Here is a 24204-nt window from a genome sequence, read left to right as displayed (position 1 = left end):
CCATATCACAACATGTTGCAGAACTCATGAGCAGCATGGTTTTCCATGTTTCAAGCGGGCCTATAGGCCTATTTATTTGGCAAAACAGCTGTGCATGGCTGCATCTCACTGTAGTAGGCTGAAGGCTGTGTTTTGGTTATTTGGATCTCAATTTGCCTTTTGTTAAGTTAACTAGCCTCAATATACTGTAGATTGTGTCATGAATTTGATTTATTTTACCCTTTTTTTTATCAGTTAAGTTTACTGAGTACACATCATTTACAGCAACTTGGGGAATAGTTACAGGGGAGAGGGGGGATGAATGATCCAATTGAAAGCTGGGGAAGATAAGGTGGCCATGATGGTGTCATGACGTTGGCCTGTGGGTAAGGTTTATGACCTCCCATAAATACCTTTCTCCCTTTCCTCTCTTGACTCTACTGAAGGACTCTTGAAAAGCCTTTGTTAAACATAGAGAGTTGGGGAACATCAAAAGGTGGGGGGAAAGGAACCATATTTCGGTAATCCAACCAGTTGAAAATATGCGTTGGTACTTAATTTAATGAATATGATGTCAGTTCGGTTGCCATTTGAGACATTCTTATTAATGATAGGATGACAAACTGTGTCCTGGAAAGTCTACAAATTATAGTTATCAGATTCACATGGAATTGTTGTGCAATTTAAATGTTTAAATATGAAACAATTTTTAAAACATTAAATGGAATTTTAGCTTCCAAATTAGAGAATTGGGTTTTCAAAAGGGTAAAGCTCTGCTCACTCAGTGGCCCGCCCATGTGAAGAGACATTGGTTGTAAACTATGAAACATACCCTCTCTCCTACCACTATATAAAGCCCTTGACGAAAATGTAACCTCCTGTTCCGAGGACGTGAGGACGACTGTCCCACGTTAAAAGGACTAACATGTCAACTACAGAACTAAGCCGAACCTCAGCGTGAGCTTTGGTTGCGAATGGTATGAACTTTGAACTCTTATTCACTACAGAAGTGATACCTCCTAGCCGTTGAGTTAGCAGCGGCCGCTGTAAACGTGGGCTAGGAAAGGACGGACGACGGATCCAGTCTAACACTCAATGACGATACTACAACGTATCCAGTTTACCACCAGAGACATTCTTCCGAGGACAGGAAGATCTCTGTTGGGCAACACGGCCTTCCATCTACAACCCACCTATTGAGGCGCAGCTCAGAGTAAATACTTATTGCATTTTCCTTTTCCAAATGGGCGGTAATTTAGAATGCATAAGATACTGTATTTACGATAGCATAGCTTCTCCCTTTGTTCCTCAGTCTTCCCGCTCTTTCACTCAAACCCAACCCCCTTTCCTTTGTTTAACCAGTCGTCATGTCGGCTCCGTCCACCAGGGACGTTTTCTGTTTGACTTAATTTGCATTTGGTGTATATGTAATTCTGTGTGATTAGTTCGGTATTTAGTAAATAAATAATTAAACCAAAGTTTATATTGCTGATTCAACTTGTTAGCCAGGGTTTGTGAAGTTATCCAAGAATTTACAACTTTCATATGAGACTGAAATAAGGTGACGATTAATAAAAAATATTGCTAGGTCTTTAAGAGTTTATTCGGAAGATAACAGCTCTATAAACATTATTTCGTGGTGCCCCGACTTTCTAGTCAATTATCTACCTGATTAGCTTAATCAGGTAATATTAATTACAGAGAAATGATTTTTATAGAATAGCATATCATATCACTTAATCCGGCATAGCCATTGACACGACAATGGTATGAGGGCCAGATTGGGAATTTAGCCAGGACACCATGTTTAACACCTCTACTCTTATGATAAGTGCCATGGGATCTTTAGTGACCACAGAAAGTCAGGACACCCATTTGACGTCCCGTCCGAAAGACAGCACTCAGAGAGCAATGTCCCCAGTCACTGCCCTGGGGCATTATGATATTTTTTTCTAGACCAGCAGAAAGAGTTCCTCCTACTGGCCCTATAAAACCATTTACAGCAGCATCTGGTCTCCCATCCAGGGACTGACCAGGACCAAGCCTCCGATAGGCTACGGTACAGGCAGGGAATAGGCACCGTTAGTGAGGCAGGCAAAAACTACCATACACGGGATGATTAATTAAATTACAGGGAAACACAGCACTCCGACTAGAAGTGTGTCACAAAACAAACAATACCTCACAATGATGGGGTGCAAAGAACTGAACTAAATAGTGTGTGATAATGACATAGAGGTGTGTGAACCGGTGATTAGAATTCAGGTGATTGGGATCTGGAGAGTGAGCTGCGTTCAGGGGATCTACGTGTTTGAGAGTGTGAGTTGGAAGCAGACGTTACAAGGGGTAAGCGTGCTTTTTTCATTGTGGACAAACTCTTAATAGATGGACAGTTCTTCCGAGACAGCTCCATAACACCATGGCTGTACTAAATTCTACAGGGACGTCAGGTTATGTAGAAAAAAGTATGGGAACTGTAAAAATATCTGAACACTATGAAGTTGATATGAACACACGCACTCGCTTAAACATACTGTACGTACTTATAAATACACACACTTGATCTCTCTTTTCTCTGGCTCTCTCTTTCTCTCTCCATTGTCAAGAACTTTCTATATGAATATGTGTTTGTTTGTTTATCTTTTCTATGTCTTTGTCTACATGTTTATCTATGTTTACAACAAGCAAGGGGAAGAAATCAGAACAGGGACATTGGGAAATGATAACATATTGTACGGGATACATTTGTACTGTAGTGAAGCTGTCTATAGTAGAGGTCGACCGATTATGATTTTTCAATGCCGGTACCGATTATAGGACGACCCCCCAAAAAAAGCCGATACCGATTAATCGGACGATTTTAATATTTATATATATATATATTTGTAATAATGACAATTATAACAATACTGAATGAACACTTATTTTAACTTAATATGATACATCAATAAAATGTAAATAATGTTTAAGTTCCTTGCTCAGAACATAAGAACATATGAAAGCTGGTGGTTCCTTTTAACATTAGTCTTCAATATTTCCAGGTAAGAAGTTTTCGGTTGTAGGACCATTTCTCTCTATATTTCATATACCTTTGACTATTGGATGTTCTAATAGGTACTTTAGTATTGCCAGCCTAATCTCGGGAGTTGATAGGCTTGAAGTCATAAAACAGTGCAATGCTTGAAGCACAGCGAAGAGCTGCTGGAAAATGCAGGAAAGGGCTGTTTGAATGAATGCTTACGAGCCTGCTGCTGCCTACCACCGCTCAGTCAGACTGCTCTATCAAATCATAGACTTAATTAGAATTAAATAACACAACACACAGAAATATGAGCCTTAGGTCATTAATATGGTAAAATCCAGAAACGACCATTTCAAAAACAAAACGTTTATTCTTTCAGTGAAATATGGAACTGTTCCGTATTTTATCAAACGGGTGGCATCCATAAGTGTAAGTATTGCTGTTACTTTGCACAACCTTCAATGTTGTGTCATAATTATGTACAATTATGGCAAATGAATTACGGTCTTTGTTATGAAGAAGTGGTCTTCACACAGTTCGCAACGAGCCAGTTGGCCCAAACTGCTGCATAAACCATGACTCTGCTTGCACAGAACGCAGGACAAGTGACACAATTTCCCTAGTTAAAAGAAATTCATGTTTGCAGGCAATATTAACTAAATATGCAGTTTAAAAATATATACTTGTGTATTGATTTTAAGCAAGGCATTGATGTTTATGGTTAGGTACACATTGGTGCAAAGACTGTGCTTATTTCACGAATGCGCTTGTTATATCACCCATTTGGCGAAGTAGGCTGTGATACAATGATAAATTAACAGGCACTGCATCGATTGTATGCAACGCAGGACAAGCTAGATAAACTAGTAATATCATCAACCATGTATCATCAACTAGTGATTATGTTAAGATTGACTGTTTTTTATAAGAGAAGTTTAATGCTAGTTAGCACCTTACTTTGGCTCCTTGCTGCACTCGCATAACAGGTAGTCAGCCTGCCATGCAGTCTCCTCGTGGAGTGCAATGTAATCGGCCATATTTGGTGTCCAAAAATGCAGATTACCGATTGCTATGAAAACTTGAAATCGGCCCTAATTAATCGGCCATTCCGATTAATCGGCCGACCTCTAGTCCATAGTAATGCAAGGTCTCTTTCATGATCATGTGAAATGTTAATTGCTATGGAAATGCTGGGATTTGATTTTCTATGAAAATTATGTTAAAAGGTTATGATGCAACTATGATGGTGATACGATATGGATGACATTTATCATCCTGAATATTAAGGCTATACTCACTTCCTGTTACACACACAGACACTCAACCATGCATATTGGCTGGGTTATTATTTATTTGGACATCACACATTATAGTCGTACTCTTAAACAGACATCGTCCACACTCACTATATCACATCCAATATCCTACACATCAACCTACTCAGATTTACTACACACATAATAGCTTGACTACATTTTCTGACATCTGTGGCATTGGCTCACAGGCAAACAGGCAAGGGAATAAAACACATATTGCTAGAACCTGTTTATTGAATTCAAAATATCAGACATTTGAAATCTCTAATATTGACCGTCATAATACCTCTTATGGCAGTAACTTTACAAGCACTAATTATGGTCAATTTAGACTGAGAATAGTATCTAGTTATGATAAGGGGTGAAATAAGTATAGCCAGTTATAATTGTAATGGTTTATCAGATTATAAAAAAAGATGATCAGTCTTTACGTGGCTAAAAGAAAAGGAATATAACATATACTGTTTACAGGAAACTTACTCTACATCCTTAGATGAAGTTGTGTGGAAAAAGGAATGGGGTGGTGAAATAATTTTCTGTCATGGACAAAGGAACTCAAAAGGCGTGATGATACTAATTAACAAAAATTTCGATCTGAATATGCAAATAGTTAAGAATGATTCGCAAGGAAGGTGGATCTTTCTGAATATGAAAGTGGATGAAAAAGAGATTTGTCTCATTAATCTATATTGTCCAAATCAGGATGATCCATACTTCATTGAAAATATTTATACCAATTTATTGAACTTACAGGCAACAAGTACCTCAATGGACCGTAAAGGAAATCACTCTACAAACTATCACCGTGCCCTTAAGGAAATCACAAATGTTATGGACACATTAGAAATAGTGGATATTTATAGACTGAAAAACCCTGACCTAGTGAGATATACACGGAGGAGACTTAATCAAGCTAGTCGTCTTGCCTACTTTCTTGTCTCTTTCTCTCTTTCATCAAAGGTTAAAAAAGTTTTAATAGGAGACAGAATGTGATTGGATCATGATCATCTAATTGGCCTTCACATAACTCTTATTGAATTTCAGTATGGACGGGGATATTGGAAATTGAATCAAAGTTTACTGGAGGACAAATTATTTTTAACTAAGACAAAATCATTTATAACTGAATTTTTCCAGTACAATATAGGTTCAGCAAATCCTTCATGTTTGGGATACCTTTAAAATGTACCTTCAGAGGTCATTCAATTCAATATTCATCAATAATAAAAAAGCAGTTTCTGGCTAAAGAGACAAAACTAACAATGGAAATCCATGAACTAATAGTACAGGTAGATAGCAATAAAAACGATACTACAGAGATACAAAGTAAGTTAGAGGAAAAACAAAAAGAATTGGAGGAACTTATTCAAGAACGATCTAATGCAATCTCTTACAAAAATAAAGCAAACTGGATGGAATAGGGAGAAAAATGCATCGAGTTCTTCCTGAAACGCCAACACAGGAACTAATAATTTGCAGAAACTCGCTAAATGTTTTGAGCAGATGTTTTCTTTTCCGTCTCATCCTCACCCACTGAATGACAATTACTGTAAGGAAAAATTGAATTGTTGTGTATTGTTCCATGGACAATATGGACACGATATGAACTGATATGCCAGATATATATTTATATTAAAGCAAACAATTTTAAAAGAGAATAGTGTTTAATATGATTTTTTTGTGTGACTACCACATCGCTATACCCCACACATACAGATAATTGTAAGGTCCCTCAGTTGAGCTGTCACACCCTAATCTGTTTCACCTGTCTTATGCTTGTCTCCACCCCCACACCAGGTGTCTCCCATTTTCCCCCATTATCACCTGTGTATTTATACCTGCATTTTCTGTTTGTCTGTTGCCAGTTCGTCTTGTCAGGTTGTACCAGCGTGTTTTTCAGTTTTTTCTTTGCCTGCCCCCTGTGTCAAAATAAATATCTGTGTTTCGAACTATCCACCTCCTGGGTCTCATCCTGAGTTGTGATACGAGCAGTACATTTCAAATACAAAAACCATGGCATTTTTTAAATGCCTCACGAAGAAGGGCACCTGTTTGTAGGTAAACAAAATAAAAGCAGACATTGAATATCCCTTTGAGCATGGTGAAATTATTAATGACACTTTGGATGGTGTATCAATACACCCAGCCACTACAAAGATATGAAAGAAACCGCTAAGGGATTTCACCATGAGGCCAATGGTGACTCTAAAACAGTTCGAGTTTAATGGCTGTGAAAGGAGACAACTGAGGATGGATCAACAACATTGTACTTACTCCACAATACTAAGGGGAAAGTCTGTACATAATGGAATTATTTCCATACATGCATCCTGTTTGCAACAAGGCACTAAAGTAATACTGCAAAACGTTTGGCAAAGCAATTCCCTTTTTGTCCTGAATACAAAGTGTTGTGTTTTATTTGATTTGCCTTAAACATATTACTGAGTACCGCTCTCCATATTTTCAAGCATAGTTGTGGCTGCATCATGTTATGTATATGCTAGTAATCGTTAAGGACTGGGGACATTTTCAGCATAATAAAGAAATGTAATGGAGCTAAGCACAGGCAAAATCTTAGAGGAAAACCAAACACTGGGAGATTAATTCACCTTTCAGCAGGACAATAACCTAAAACACAAGGCCAAATTACACTGGAGTTGCTTACCGAGTTAAAGCATTGACTTAAATCTACCTTAATCTATGGCAAGACCTGAAAATGGTTGTCTAGCAATGATCAACAACCAATTTTACAGAGCTTGAAGAATTTTGAAACAATAATGGACAAATGTTGCACAATTAAGTGTGGAACGCTCTTAGAGACTTCCCAGAAAGATCACAGCTATAATCGCTGCCAAAGGTGCTTCGACAAAGTATTGACCCAGGGGTGTGAATACTTATGTAAATGATAGATTTATGTATTGTTTTCACTTTGTCATTATGGGGTATTGTGTCTAGATGGGTGAGAAAAAATATGTTTAATACATTTTAAATTCCGGTTGTAACACAACAAAATGTGGAATAATTCAATGGGTACTTTCTGAAGACACTTCATGTGTCCACATTTGAAGTTGACAAAATGCTGGCCTGATAACTTGGGATGACATTTGGAGACCCTTTGCTGCTAGGCATCAGTAGCCATAACAGTATACTGATAAACCTACAGAGTTGATTTATGGAATATATTAATTATAATCGTCAAAAATATGAACGTAACATGCATTTTTTTTATTCTTTCTACTGAGTTACAGTTCATAAGGAATTCAGTCAAATTAAATAAATAAATTAGGCCAAAATCTATGGATTTCATATGACTGGGCAAGGGTGCAGCCATAGTTTGGCCTTGGAGGGCGAAGGCCCACCCACTGGGGAGCCAGGCTAGGCCAATCAGAATTTGTTTTTCCCCACCAAAGGGCTTTAATACAGACAGAAATACACCTCAGCACCCAAATCCATGATCCCTCAGGTGAAGAAGCCGGATGTGGAAGTCCTGTGGGTGTGAGGCCGGTTGGATGTACTGCCAAATTCTCTAAAACGACGTTGGAGGCAGCTTATTATGGTAGTGGAATGAACATTAAATTCTCTGACAACAGCTCTGGTGGACATTCTTGCAGTCAGCATGCCAATTGCATGCTCCCTCAAAACTTGAGACGTCTGTGGCATTGTGTTGTGTGACAAAACTGAACATTTTACAGTGGCCTTTTATTATCCCGAGCACAAGATGCACCTGTGTAATGATCATGCTGTTTAATCAGCTTCTTGATATGCCACACCTGTCAGGTGGATGGATTATCTTGGCAAAGGAGAAATTCTCAAACAGGGATGTAAACACATTTGTGCACAAAATCTGAGAGAAATAAGATTTTGTGCGGATGAACTATTTCTGGAAAAAAAAATTCTGCCTATGAAACATGGGACCAACACTTTAGATGTTGCGTTTATATTTTTGTTCAGTGTGTATGCCCAGCTTTTGCACTATATTTAAAAAAATCTGTAATGTGTTGCATTTTAGCCACTATCGGTAGCCAAGGTCAGATATACCCACATATATTTATAACTGTCACTGACTTCAGTGTGTTTCTTTACATTTTGCATCATTTCAATACATCGTTAATTTACGCTTCTTTCCTCTGTCATGTTCGTATGGTTGTTTCTGAGGATCTCAATAGTGGATCATAGATTGTGCAATCATTTGGGACATGTCCATTTGAATCATTATGGACCATACCTATCAGTTTAAACCTGGAGCCTGGCGCACGGTTCAAGGCGACTGGACTGTTGTCATCATAGTTCCATGATTAGTGAGGATTATTAGGGCAGATTAATAGGACTATTGTTCAACCCCTATTATACACTTTTCTCACCTTCCAATATTTTATGGATTTCAATAATTGAATATAGCAACTTTCAAGATGAATCAAATCACTGTATTTTTGATTCATCAATATACACTCATGACCAAAAGAATGTGGACACCTGCTCGTGGAACATCTCATTCCAATATCATGGGCATTAATATGGAGTTGGTCCCCCCTTTGCTGCTATAACAGCCTCCTTCTCTTCTGGGAAGGCTTTCCACTAGATGTTGGAACATTGTTGAACGGACTTCCTTCCATTCAGCCACGAGCATTAGTGAGGTCGGATACTGATGTTGGGCAATTAGGCCTGGCTTGCAGTCAGCGTTTCAGGTCATCTTAAAGGTTTTCGATGAGCTTGAGGTCAGGGCTCTGTGCAGGCCAGTCAAGTTCTTCCACACCGATCTTGACAAACCATTTCTGTATGGACCTTGCTTTGTGCACGGGTGCATTATGCTGAAACAGGAAAGGGCATTCTCCAAACTGTTTCCACATATTTGGAAGCACAGAATCGTTTAGAATGTCATTGTATACTGTAGCGTTAAGATTTCCCTTCACTGGAACAAAGGAGTCTGACCCATGAAAAACAGCCCCAGACCATTACAATTGGCACTATGCATCGGGGGAGGGAGCGTTATCCTGGCATCCGCCAAACCCAGATTTGTCCGTCAGACGGTGAAGCGTGATTCATCATTCCAGAGAACACATTTCCACTGCGCCAGAGTCAGCAAGCTTTACCCCACTCCATCCGACACTTGGCATTGTGCATGGTGATCTTAGGGTTGTGTACGGCTGCTCTGCCATTTTTTTATACTTTTTTTATTTTACCTTTATTTAACTAGGCAAGTCAGTTAAAAATAAGTTCTTATTTTTGGGCTAACTGCGTTGTTCAGGGGCAGAACAACAGATTTGTACCTTGTCAGCTAAGGGATTTGATCTTGCAACTTTTCGGTTACTAGTCCAACACTCTAACCACTAGGCTACGCTGCCAGCCATGGATACCCGTTTCATGAAGCTCCCGATGAAGCTCTTGTGCTGACGTTGCTTCCAGAAGCAGTCTGGAATTTGGTAGTGAGTGTTGCTGCCGAGGACAGACGATTTTTACATGCTACGAGCTTCAGCACTCGGCGGTCCCGTTCTGAGAGCTTGTGGCCTACCACTTCGCGGATGAACCGCTGTTGCTCCTAGACGTTTACACTTCACAATAACAGCTCTTACAGTTGACCGGGGCAGCTCTAGCAGGACAGAAAATTGACAAACTGAATTTTTGGAAGGTGGCATCCTATAATCTGATCATGTTGAAAGTCACTGAGCTTTTCAGTAAGGCCATTCTACTGCCAATGTTTGTCTATGGAGATTACATGGCTGTGTGCTCGAAAGTATACACCTGTCAGCAACTAGTGTTGCTGAAATAGACAAATCCACTAATTTGAAGGGCTGTCCACATACTTTTGTGTGAATATAATTATATATACATATATAGTATTTAGTGTGTAAAAGCTCTCAATGCTTCCCTAACTCTAAATAATATATAAGTATTTAAAAAATCTACCAATTGGTACTGAACAGAAGACAAATATTTGTCTATTGACATGGCTTTCTTTTATTGATCTCTAATATTCGGTTTGTTGTTTTTGACTAAATGTAGCCAATGTGAGTTAGATTATAAATACTTCACTTGTTTTTGCACAGATTCCACTACAGACTGCTATTTCTTGTCCCAAAATTGAGCTTAACAGAACTGCTAACATTAGCTAGCTCTACGAAGCTGCTAGCTCAGCTGCTAGCTTCTTTTGGATCATTGTCCCTTCCATGGGACAGTTGAGCTAACGTATGGCTAATGCAATTAGCATGAGGTTGTAAGTAACAAGAACATTTCCCAGGACATAGACGTATCTGATATTGGTAGAAAGATTAAATTCCTGTTAATCTAACTGCACTGTACAATTTACAGTAGCTCTTACAGTGAAATAATGCCATTCTATTGTTTATGTGCACAATTTTGAACATGAAAAGTTATTAATAAACAAATTAGGCACATTTGGGCAGTCTTCATACAAAATTTTCAACAGAAATGTAATGGTTCATTTGATCAGTCTAAAACTTTTCACATACACTTCTGCCATCTAGTGGACAAAATATAAGTTGGGCTGGAATAATACATTATGGCCTTTCTCTTGCATTTCAAAGATGATGGTACAAAAAAATACAAAAGAACGGTTGTTTTTTCTTTGTATAATCTTTTACCAGATCTATTGTGTTATATTCTCCTATATTCCTTTCGCATTTCCACAAACTTCAAAGTGTTTCCTTTCAAATGGTACCAAGAATATGCGTATCCTTGCTTCAAGGGCCTGAACTACAGGCAATTAGATGTCATTTTAGGTGAAAATTGAAAAAAGGGGCAGATCCTTAAGAGACAAGACATCAAGCTAACGAAAATAGCTGCTTGGATTTTCCCAATTTGGAACTGCCTCTTCTCATGGAGGCCTCCCCATTCAGAGGAAGAGATGAGCGCTTCTTGTGTTACAGGACTTTATTAAGCTCTTTTCCGGGACACTGTGAACGACCGGATTTTTAAAGCAACAACTGCTTACTTGCGGAGGACCGAGCTCTCTACCTTCAGCAAGCAAATCTCGCTGTTGCACAATTTGCTGGTTAGACCACGGCCACCTACCTTCTTCTCTACACCTCAGGCTGGATGTAGTTCTGACATGGTGAGAGTATAAATGCCCTGTCACCACTGAATGGGACCTCTGGGACCTCTCACCGGGGAAGTCACCTCCGCCTGTGGAAAATGTAACAGGACTGACACTTCCAGAGGATCAATAAGGTTTAAGTGCCTTGTTCAAGGGCACATTGGCAGATTTTTCAACAAGTCAGCTTAGGCATTTGAACCAGCAACTTTTCAATTATTGGGCCAACGCTCTTAACTGGTAGGCTACCTGCTGCCCTTAATAGAAGGCAGCGGTCAATGGTGAACATGGTTTCTTTGACTTTGGAAAGCCCAATCTAGACATTAAACAGCTTCGCCACCCTGGCCTTGGAGGTTTCCGAGCCATCGTCCCCTACCCTGTTTCCCAGGGGGATCCTACCTCGGGTTCAGATCTTCCAAGCTTCCCCCCCTTATCTGGCCGTGAGGCATCCTGGGCCGTGTACAGCGTTCCTCAATGAGTTCCCTGAATTCCTATTTGACCTTGTAGTCATGGCAGATAATATTACATTTTTTGATGACTTTAATATTCACATGGAAAAGTCCACAGACCCACTCCAAAAGGCTTTTGGAGCCATCATTGACTCAGTGGGTTTTGGCCAACATGCCACAGTCATACCCTGGACCTAGTTTTGTCCAGTGGAATAAGTATTGTGGATCTTAATGTTTTTCCCTTTAATCCTGGACTATAGGACCACCATCTTATTATGTTTGCAATCACAACAAATAATCTGCTTAGACCCCAACCAAGGATCATCAAAAGCCGTGTTATAAATTCTCGGACAACCCAAAGATTCCTAGATGCCCTTCCAGAGTCCCTCCGCCTACTCAAGGACGTCAGAGTACAAAAATAATTTAACCACCTAACTGAGGAACTAAGTTCCTAATACCGTAGATGCAGTCGCACCCTAAAAACAATACCAAAAATACCAACTAGCTCCCTGGTATACAGAAAATACCAAAGCCCTGAAGCAAGCTTCCAGAAAATTGGAACGGAAATGGCGCTCCACCAAACTGGAAGTCTTGCTTGGAAAAGCAGTACCGTGCAGTATCGAAGAGCCCTCACTGCTGCTTGATCATCCTATTTTTCAAAATGTATTTTTGTCGCAAAGCTAACTAAATTGCAGCATTCCCCAAGAGAGAATGGCTTTCCCTTCAGCAGTGATGAATTCATGAACTTCTTTGACGAAAAGATCATGATCATTTGAAAGCAAATTACGGACTCGTTGAGTCTGCGAATTTCTCCAAAGCTCAGTTGTCCAGGCACAACACTGCCAGGACCTAGGATCAATTGAGACACTCACGTTTTTTAATCCTATATCTCTTGAAACATTCATGAAAATAGTCTTGGCCTCTAAACCTTCAAGCTGCATACTGGACCCTATTCCAACAAACAATTGAAAGAGCTGCTTCTTGTGCTTGGCCCTCCTATGTTGAACATAATAAACGGCTCCCTATCCACCGGATGTGTACCAAACTTACTAAAAGTGGCAGTAATAAATCCTCTCTTCAAAAAGCCAAACCTTGGCGCAGAAAATGTAAAAAACGAATCGGCCTATATGGAATGTCCCATTCCTCTCAACATTTTTAGAAAAAGCTGTAGCGCAGCAACGCACTGCCTTCTTGAAGACAAACAATGTATACGAAATGTTTCAGTCTGGTTTGACCCCATCATAGCACTGAGACTGCACTTGTGAAGGTGGTAAATTACCTTTTAATCCATTAAATATTAGAAGGTGAGAAAAGTGTACAATAGGGGTTGAACAGTAGTCCTATAAATATACCCTAATAATCATGGAACTCTGATGACAACAGCTCAACTGTTCAGTCGCCAGTCCCAAGGTTTAAACTGCCTTTTGTGGTCTGAATTCCATAATGATTCAAGTAGGTTACACATTCCAAATTACTGCACAACTTGTTAACTGAATTTGTTAGCCTAATATGATTCATGATTCACTTGGAACAACCACAGGAACGTGACAGAGGAAAGAAAAGTAAACTAACAATGGAATGGAATGATGCAAAATGTAAGGAAACTAACACTGAAGTGACAGAAATAAATGTATGCTGGTATAACTAACGTTGTCTACCGATAGTGGACAATATTTAACACAATACAAATGGTAAAAAAAATACAGTGAAAAGTTGGGCCAAAATACAGCGCATCTGTAAATACACCTCCACCACACCTTCATGTCTTTGATCTCCACCCCAGACAAATAGCAGGTGAGTAGCATGCTATTCTCATGCTTAAGTTCAATGTCAGAATACTTGCAGAGAGAAAAGTGTATTAAAACTGAATTATGCTCCATTTTCACACTTTGAACTTTCGGTTGGAATTCCTTCCATCTGAGGAAGTGTAAATTTAAAACTCATAAGCTAGATTGATAAATATAATAATATTGAGTTGCAACCCCCCTTTTTTCCCTCAGAACACCTTCCTTCCTGAACGGTATGACGGCTGCGTGGTCCCATGGTGTTTATACTTGCGTACTATTGTTTGTACAGATGAACGTGGTACCTTCAGGTATTTGGAAATTGCTCCCAAGGATGAACCAGACTTGTGGAAGTCTACAGTTTTTTTTCTGAGGTCTTGGCTGATTTCTTTTGATTTTCCCATGTCAAGCAAAGAGGCACTGAGTTCGAAGGTAGGCCTTGAAATATATCCACAGGTACACCTCCAATTGATTCAAATTATGTCAATTTGCCTATCAGAAGCTTCTAAAGCCATGACATCATTTTCTGGAATTCTCCAAGCTGTTTAAAAGCACAGTCAATTTAGTGTATGTAAACTTCTGGCCCAATGGAATTGTGATACAGTGATAAGTTAAATAATCTGTCTGTAAACAGTTGTTGGAAAAATTACTTGTCATGCACAAAGTAGATGTCCTAACCGACTTGTCAAAACTATAGTTTGTTATCAAGAAATTTGTGGAGTGGTTGAAAAACGAGTTTTAATGACTCCAACCTAAGTGTATGTAAACTTCCGACTTTAACTGCATATACTTAAAAAATAAAAAAAAATCTGGAAAAGAGTAGGAGAGCCATACACTCTAGGAGCTCAGATGCAATAATTTTACAAACAACATTTTGACAGCCAAGCTGTTTTCATTTCGACGGCCGAGCTGTCTTCATCAGGGTATTATGTCTAAATGTTGGTTATTTAATTATTGCATCTGAGCTCCTAGAGTGTGACGATCTCCCTTTCTTTTTCAAGTGTTCAAATAAAATAAAATGTTATTAGTCACATGTGCCGAATACAACAGGTATTCATTCACCTTACAGTGAAATGCTTACTTACAGGCTCTAACCAACAATGCAGTTGCAAAAAAAATATGGATAAGAATAAGAGATTAAATCAGCAAGTAATTAAAGAGCAGCAATAAAATAACAATAGCGAGACTATATACAGGGGGGTACCGATACAGAGTCAATGTGCGGGGGCACCGGTTAGTTGAGGTAGTATGTACATGTAAAGAGGTGGGGGGGGGGGGGGGGGGGGGGGTGCACTGCAAATAGTCTGGGTAGCCATTTGACTAGATGTTCAGAAGTCTTATGTAGCTCTGCTAGCTACTGTAGCACCACGCCTAAAGAGGTGTGAATTTCTTTCGCATTCACAGCAAATCTGATCTACTGCAGAGCTGTATGTAGGGCAGTGGGATAATGATTCCCATTGTGTGTAGTGAAAATATCTATTTTTACGTTCCTGCTAATTAATATTATAGTATTGTTTAACTCCAAAAGTGAAAAAAATTGTGCACTCACTAAGGTGGAACATAGAGTTCAGGGACAGTATACATAAAGCATCTCAGAGTCAGAATGCTGATCTAAGATCAATTTAAACTTTTGGATCCTAATAAACAAGACTCACATGGACATGAAGAGACCTGATCCCAGATCAGCACTCTTACTCTGACAATACATTCAATTGCACTGCGGTAACATTTTTGCAGCTGCCATGGTTGTCACTTTCCCACCAATCAAATGTTAAAGTCCCTAATGTACATTCCACAATTGCCCGAAGTTCAAGAAGGGCCTGCAGACATGTGTTATATGGCTCTTGGAAGTTCTTGATGAAATTAAATGATTGGTTACCTCCTGTCCAAGTTGGTAGCTTTGACTGCTGCAAACACACGTGTCTTCAGTGTGAGCCCCGCCATAGGAATTGACAGCTGCTGAACGTATGACGAGTCCTTTACAGAGACAAACACACAAAGAAATCAACAAGTCACAATTGTTTTAATCCCTCATATTAACATTTAGATGAGGACAGGATTCATGAATTGCACTGAATTAGCAATAAATTTGGGGTAAATTGGCACAAACCTCCTTCATTACTGGAATAAAAAATAGTTCTGTATACACAGTTTTTTAACCTGTAAATGTATAATAGCTACACTACCCCTGTATTTCCTATCCACTGTCAAATTCCCAGTCATGAAAACTACTCAATACTTCCTTTGTCTGGATGTGATAGAACTTCTAATAAGATATGACATCACTTTGATTTGCATTTCAGAAGGAGATTAAATGATTGTAGTGTCTTTACGGTTAATTTATATTTCTGGTACATTGTTTACGATTGACTTTTATTTTACCATTTTGCTCTACAGTGCCTTCAGAATGTATTCACATCTGTTGACTTTTTCCGCATTTTGTTGTGTTACAGCCTGAATTTGATTAAATTGAGATGGTTTGTTACTGGCCTACACACCATACCCTATAATGTCAAAGTGGAATTATGTTTTTCGTGTTTTATTAAATAAATTAATAAAAAATGAAAAGCTGAAATATCTTGAGTCAATAAATATTCAACCCCTTTGTTATGGCAAGCCTAAATAAGTTCAGGACCAAATATTTGCTTAACAAATCACATAATAACATGCATGGACTCACTGTGTGCAATAATAGCGTTTAACATGATTTTCATCATGACTACTTCATCTCTGTACCCCACGCATACAATTATTTGTAAGGTCGAGCAGTGAATTTCAAACACAAATTCAACCACAAAGACCAGGGAGGTTTTCCAATGCCTCACAAAGAAGGGCACCTACTAGTAGATGGGTATAAATAAAAAAGCAGACATTGGATATCCCTTTGATGATGGTGAAGTAATTAATTACACTTTGGATGTGTATCAATAGACTCAGTAACTACAAAGATACATCCTTCCTAACTCAGTTACCGGAGAGGAAGGAAACCGCTCAGGGATTTCACTGAGGCCAATGCTGACTCCAAAACTATTACAGAGTTTAATGACTGTGATAGTAGAAAACTGAGGATGGATCACCAACATTGTAGTTACTCCACAATACTAACCTAATTGACAGAGTGAAAAGAAGTAAGCCTGTACAGAATAAAAATATCCCTAAACATGCATCCTGTTTGCAACAAAGCACTAAAGTAATACTGCAAAAAATGTGGCAAATTATTTAACTTTTTATCCTGAATAAAGTCTTATGTTTGGTGCTAATTCAATTCAACACATTACTGAGTACCACTCTCCATACTGTCAAGCATAGTGGTGGCTGCATAATGTTATGGGTATGCTTGTCATCATTAAGGACAGGGTAGTTTTTCAGGATTAAAAAATGTATGGAATGGAGCTAAGTGCAGGCAAAATCCTAGAGGAAAACCTGGTTCAGTCTGCTTTCCACCAGACACTGGGATATGAATTCACCTTTCAGCAGTACAATAACCTAAAACACAAGGGCAAATCTACACTGGAGTTGCTTACCAAGAAGACAATGAATGTTCCTGTGTGGCCGAGTTAAAGTTTTGACTTAAATCTGCTTGAAAATCTATGGAAAGACCTGAAAATGGTTGTCTAGTGATGATCAACAACCAATTTTACAGAGCTTGAAGAATTTAGAAAATAATAATGGGCATATGTTGTACAATCCAGATGGTGTGGAAAGCTCTGAGAGACTTATCCAGAGAGACTCACAGCTATAATTGCTGCCAAAGGTTATTCTAACATTTATTGAAGGTATACAGTATCTAATCAAGACGTTTTTTTATAAAAAAAATTAAAAATTATACAAATGTTAGAATGTTTCTTCCACTTTGACATTACAGAGTACAATTAAATCAATTTTAATCCCACCTTGTAATACAACAAAATGTGGATAAGGCCAAGGGGTGTGAATAGTTTCTGAAGGCACTCTATGTACATTTTATTCCCGGATGCAAACTTTGCATGTATAATATGGTTAGTAAATCTAGCAGTGAAAGTGTATCATAGCAAATGCAATTGTGTAATTTGTAAAATGTACTTACATTGTAAAGCAGTAGACTCAAAGTACTGACAAAAGTACCATTGCTGTCCTTCACTGATATTGCAGCAGCTGACCTTGAATAAACATGAAAATTAAAGTTATGCTAAACATGTTTTATTGTCTGACATTGAGTCACATTTGCACATTTGCACATTTGCATATTGTTTATCTTGGTTTACTTTCAGATATCTTGATAAATGTACCATGTCAGTGTGATACATCATTCTCTTTTAACATAAAACTTAGATTATATGACCTTCTCAAATCATGTGTTATCTTCATTGTGCTCTCCAATAATTTTTCATTTTGATCATTTTCAGTTTACTGCATCCCTATGTACAGTATATCTAAAATGGTAATCATTTAAGTTCATTGACAACACAATTTCACACATTCCAATGACTTTTCACTGACTCTGAATTATCTCTTATTAATTGTATTATGAATTCAGGGGAATTGTAGACATGTGAATGGATGAGAATCATCATAGAAACTTGAGGGATTATTTCACAGCACTTACGAAGCCAACTGTGTATTGTTCACCAGGTATTCCAGAGGGTAGCTACAGCTGAATTTGTAGAGCAGACCTGGCAGGTAGCTAATGATAGTTGGGGGATCTGGTGTATCGATGTACCCTGATATGTTCCCAATCTGCACCAGTGAGAGGTTCCCATAAGCATTAGGCCCCTGAGCCGTGGAAACCTGCAACACAAAATCAGTGGTGAATGCCTGCCCCATCCCATCCCCACCATTATGGGAGTCAAGGTCCCATCAGTAGAGAGAGCCAGTGGCGATAACATCAACCATACTATTAAGCTAATGCCCCCTCATCGTGCTAATCCCTAACTCAATTCCCTTTATCACAGCATCAGCGGCCCAGGAACCAAACTACAATCAAAACAACAAAATGGGGAAGAAAGCAACCTTAGTAAAGGCTCCTCTCGAATCTCTCCCGCTGTTTCTAGGAACAAGCAATCACCTCTCCGGGGCCTCCGTTCTCCCAACTCCAACCACCACTACAATTACTGAACCACTGTTGGAAACTAAAATATAGGTTGTCAACATCAAAACATAGACACTGTAGATGACTGTGTGTACATTTTTTAAGATTATTCCTAATAGTAGGACATTTTATTTAGTTGTTTATCTCTTCTTGTTTTTGCTGCCTTTTAGAATAATTTATGGCTTGGGCTTGATGTAAGTGCTCTGTGGTTGGAGCCACGGTAAGAGGATCCACGATCTGTCATGGACTCTTTTAGGGTTTTCCGGATACAGATTAACCTTAGTCCTGGACTTCAAGATATGCTCAATAAATTATCTCCATCGAAAGTGTTTTTTAGTCCAGAACTTAATCTGTTTCCATAGGTGTGATAGAAGGCATTATAAACAGGTGGTTGGAATAAGCATGGGCCTCTTACCACCAGGGCATTGCCACATGTCTCCAGGGTGGCTAGGCTAATGCTGAAGAGGACCACGGTGGGGAAGGTGTTGTTATTGATGAAACCACGGCAGTGGGCATCTCCATGGCGACCGTTGAGGGCCAGGTCAGTGTCGGTGTAGCCGGAGAAGAGAACAGGACAAAAGTTGATCTTGAGGGTGATTGTCTGCACCCCACAGTACACACTAATGTCCCGCTCCGCTGGGAGAGAGCAGAGAAAACAACAACAGTTATTATCACAGCACAAAATCATATTATGGCCTTACATGCATTTTTTTTAAACAAGGCTAAAGAAAAAGACTAAAGAAGGCTCACACTGGCGTTGATAATTTTATTGATTTGAACTCTATTTGGAAATGTCTATATTAAGAGCATCTTGATGGGTTGCATCACTGCCTGGTACGGCAACTGCACTGCCCACAACCGCAAACACATCTACAGCAGGTGATGCTTGAGGAAGACCTGAAGGTCGTCAAGGACTACAGTCACCCGGACCATGGACTGTTAACCCTGTTACCATCTAGCAAGCAGTATCGTAGCATCGGGTCTTGGACCAAAGGCTCCAAGACAACTTCTACCACCAGGCCGTCAGACAGTTGAACAGCTAACAATAAAATTGTATTTGATTATAAGTGTAAATAAAGGTTTCACTGTTTTTCCGAAGACAGAAAAAAACATGTAAACTTCCTGAAATATATACGAAATAGCAACTATTCACTATCCTAAACATGTTACATGCATCAGTCCAATATGAGTTAAGTTAAAGTTCTATGTTATATTCATAAAGGTATATGAATAACCTGCATTGAAGTTGTATTGAATTTAAATTAAAATAATGTATTTATTTTCTCACCAGGGAAGCGGCTGTGGAAGTTGGCATCGCAGTTGTATCCATTGAATTGTGCTCCAACTGATAATGCCTTACTTATAAGCAAAAGGATCAAACATATTTGTTCCATTTCAGCACCTGGAGGAAAACAATGTTTGTCATCAGTCTTTGCCATCTTCCATATCATACATATTTTGGTTTAAGAGCTTCAGTTTAGTGTACGTCATGGGAATAAAAAAGTAACATGATTTTGTTAGTTATTTCAGAAATCACAGTGAGACAAACCTTAACTTCTATGAAGAACAAGGTGCAAGAAATCCACCTTCAATCTAATTAAAAAAGGGATACTTCGTAAATCCTAGTTATTGCCAACAGCCATAGTGTTAACACATAAAGACAATTATTCTGCTAGCCTAGAGTCTGAACATTATCTATCTCAAATGCAGACTCGTTAAGATACTATTATTTGGTAAAACCATGGCCAAAACAGCCAAATATTGATATAATCCACTGGCTTGGTTGTCACCCCAACATTACTACGCACAATGGGCTAAGTCTTTGTTTTCTCAACATCTTTTATCAGATGATGATAATATGCATATGGTATCTTATGATGATCAGATAAGGGTTTTTGTTGTGGAGAAACAGCAACTTTTCAAGCAGCTGGGTTCCCTGGGTCAATGCTTGTTGAGCTTCCTTGGCTATCAGTGTAGTTGAGTTGTTCAAGGTTGTCAAGGTTAAAAACTGCCCCAGTGCTACTCACCCTGGTCCTTGGAAGTCGACGAATCAGCGGTTCTCCATATGCTCGGGACTGCTGCATGTGATGGAATGATCCGCACAGCATCCCTACACCACAACTAGAAACATGGCGTGGGTCGGGGGGGAAAAGAGCCCGGCAACATAAGAGATTCATTATTTGAACACGTCAACAACAAAAAAAGGGCTGTCCAGGAGAACATGGGAAAGTCCATCAAATCTGAATGTGTTATACAAATCCTTTCACAGAGCCAGAAACATGAGCAGGTTTTGAAGTTTCCCACTCATATCCTTTCTGCTTGATCTGGCTCTGTCAGCGCACACAAACGGTTTGACGCCGCATGAGGTCCGTGCTGGGGGAATTATCTTTTCATCGGCCTACGGAGTGGGTGCAGCTCGCTGACTGAGCAGCTCTTTCTCTCTTGCCAGCAGTGGGCCCAGGTCTTTTCACGCTTTGTGTCCAGCCTTCCTCCATCAACACATCTCTGCTGGCCTTCCCTGGTATCCTCTCTGGGGTGGCGAGCCACCACCTGTCCCCCTGATGTCTCAACTTTGACTCCTGCTCTCAGTCTCCCACATGGGGAGAGGAAAAATCCTCACAGTCATTTTTATGGGATTAGTAAGTCCCTAGTGTCCTATGTTCCATATGGACAGCACTGTCTGTACAGGGCTAGATAATGTGAGCCATATAGACAAAGTGCAGATAGGACCTCTTCTGTGGGTGCGGAGTTCTAGGTATTACGTTTGTGCTAAAAAGCTAAAACAGAACTCACACTTGTTCTCAATTGGTCATTATGTTAGTTAGTTCTCCAGTTTGCCCCCCCATCAGTGACATATTGTATACCTAAATCTCAATTGTATGTTTTTTCCTGTATTGATAGGGCCAATTTCATCTAATCCTGGACTGAAAAGCAAGATCAATAGAGAATATCCATTAAAAATATTTTAAATCCAGGACTTGGTTTAATCTGTATCCGAGAAACCGCCCCCCCTCTTCCCCATAGTTTGGTATAAAGAGCTCATCACTTCTTATGCTGCATGACACACAAGTCAAGTGATCCCATTATTATCCATGAAGGGTTATTCAGGTGATGAAAAAACAGACATCACAAAAATTGATAGCTGGTTAATGTTGCCAGATGATTCTCTCTTTGGAGCTTTAACTCACATCAGTATAGATGGACCTGTAATGTATGTGTGTGTGTGTGTGTGTGTGTGTGTGTGTGTGTGTGTCCTTCTTACCTTACCTATCTTAGTAAGGCTATATTGGATCCAAAATCTACCCAACTATGTTCTCCGCTCATGCCCAATCATCTGTGGACAATAGTTTCCTGGTTAGGTCACCCGATCATATCCAAGATATACAGTACGAGCGCTATCCTTATTCAATGTTCTCGGCCTTTCATTCCAGTGTTGTGTAAAGTGATGCAGGTGAAGTACAGTTAAGGCTCCAGAGACAGTGGCAGACAAATTCAGGAGTCAGTCCCAATAACCAAACTTCCCTTTTCTACACTTTGGTTCAGGGAGCTCTTAAGGCGGTTGTGTGAGAGAGTATTTTTTATGTTTTATTTCACCTTTATTTAACCAGGTAAACTAGTTGAGAACCAGTTCTCATTTACAACTGCAACCTGGACAAGGTAAAGCAAAGCAATGCGACACAAACAACAACACAGAGTTACACATGGAATAAACAAGCATACAGTCAATAACACAAAAAAAAGAAAGTCTATGTCTGTGTGCAAATGGCTTGAGGAGTTATAGCAATAAATAGGCCATAGTAGTGAAGTAATGACAATTTAGAAAATTAACATTGGAGTGATAGATGAGCAGATGGTGATGTTCAAGTAGAAATACTGATGTGCAAAAGAGCAGAACAGTAAATAAAAACAATATGGGGATGAGGTAGATAGATTGTTGTTTATTGTTTTGTTGGCGACATCTAAAATAAAATAATGTATGCTTACCACTCTGCACCTTGGTCCGGTCATTTCCTTGACGACAATCGTGACAGAACAACCCACCACAAACGGCCGGGAGGAGCAGACAGAGTGGACATGGGAGGACATTCTGGAAGGAAAGGGATCCTGGACGTGGGAGGAGATCCTGGCTGGAAAGGATCGCCTGCCGTGGAAGCAGGCGGAAGCAGCTAGTAAAGGGGCCCAGCATTACACAGGGTCACGGCTGGCAAGGAAGACTGGGAGGCAACTCCAAACAATTTTTTAGGGGTGGCATACAGGGAGGTTGGTGGAGCTTACTCCCCATGCTCCCGACAGTGTCTCCAGCACGTGCCGGGCCAAAGTGAGCATTCAGCCAGGACGAGTGGTGCCAGCTTCAAGCACCAGATCTCCAGTGCTCCCACACAGCCCGGTTCGACCTGCGCCTGCTCCACGGACCAGGTCTCCAGTATGTCTCCCCAGCCTGGTGAGTCCTGTGCCTGCTCCAAGAACCAGTCCTCCAGTAGGTCTCCCCAGCCTGGTGAGTCCTGTGCCTACTCCACGGGCCAGTCCGGGGCCTGCAGCAAGGGTCCCCAGTCCGGGGCCTGCAGCGGGGGTTCCCAGTCCGGGGCCTGTAGCGAGGGTCTCCAGTCCGGGGCCCGCAGCGAGGGTCTCCAGTCCGGGACCTGCGGCGAGGGTCCCCAGTCCGGGGTCGGTGACGAGGGTCTGCGTCCCGCACCGGAGCCGCCACCAAGATAGATGCCCACCCGGACCCTCCCCTATAGTGTCAGGTTTGCGGCCGGAGTCCACACCTTTTGTGGCGGGGGGTACTGTCCTGCCCTGATAGTAGAGATAATTTTATTCTCTATGTTTGTTTGGTTGGTGACATCTAAACTAAAAGAATGTACGCTTACCAAGCTGCACCTTGGTCCGGTCATTTCCTTGACAACAATCGTGACATCGGGAGACACTATGGCCCCGTCCGACGATACCCCTGGACAGGGCCAAAAAAGCAGGCTATAACCCCACCCACTTTGCCAAAACACAGCCCCCACACCAGTAGAGGGATATCTTCATCCACCAACTTACCATCCTGAGACAAGGCCGAGTATAGCCCACAAAAATCTCCGCCATGGCACAACCTAAGGGGGGGGCGCCAACCCAGACAGGAAGATCACGTCAGTGACTCAGCCCCTGTAATAGGTTTAGAGGTAGAGAATCCTTGTGGAGAGAGGCGAACCGGCCAGGCAGAGTCAGCAAGGGCGGTTCGTTGATCCAGTGCCTTTCCGTTCACCTTCACACACCTGGGCCAGACTACACTCAATTATAGGACCTACTGAAGAGATGAGTCTTCAATAAAGACTTAAAAGTTGAGACCGAGTCTGTGTTCCAAAAAAATGGAGCTCTATAGGAGAAAGCCCTGCCTCCAGCTGTTTGCTTAGAAATTCTAGGGACAATTAGGAGGCCTGCGTCTTGTGACCGTAGCGTACGTGTAGGTATGTATGGCAGGACCAAATCGGAAAGATAGGTAGGAGCAAGCCCATGTAATGCTTTGTAGGTTAGCAGTAAAATCTTGAAATCAGC

General features: G+C 40.3%; 1 protein-coding gene across 1 annotated transcript in view; it reads right to left on the bottom strand.

Annotated features, from left to right (window-relative positions):
- Nucleotides 1-20798, bottom strand: part of LOC110490089 (zona pellucida-like domain-containing protein 1) — a 45947-nt gene extending 25149 nt beyond the window's left edge. Inside the window, exons 1-6 of the mRNA XM_021563242.2 lie at nt 20694-20798; nt 19955-20068; nt 19082-19302; nt 18184-18365; nt 17665-17737; nt 15478-15575 (exon numbers count right to left, since the gene is read on the bottom strand). Of these exons, the coding sequence (XP_021418917.1) occupies nt 15478-15575; nt 17665-17737; nt 18184-18365; nt 19082-19302; nt 19955-20060 (680 nt within the window). The 5' untranslated portion in view covers nt 20061-20068; nt 20694-20798. The remainder of the gene's footprint in view (nt 1-15477; nt 15576-17664; nt 17738-18183; nt 18366-19081; nt 19303-19954; nt 20069-20693) is intronic.
- Nucleotides 20799-24204: the final 3406 nt, after the last annotated feature.

Source organism: Oncorhynchus mykiss, chromosome 15 (genome assembly GCF_013265735.2).
Source record: "Oncorhynchus mykiss isolate Arlee chromosome 15, USDA_OmykA_1.1, whole genome shotgun sequence".
Classification (NCBI taxonomy): Eukaryota; Metazoa; Chordata; class Actinopteri; order Salmoniformes; family Salmonidae; genus Oncorhynchus; species Oncorhynchus mykiss.
The sequence above is the reverse complement of the archived record's forward strand: the minus strand, read 5'-3'. Positions and strand labels throughout refer to the sequence as shown.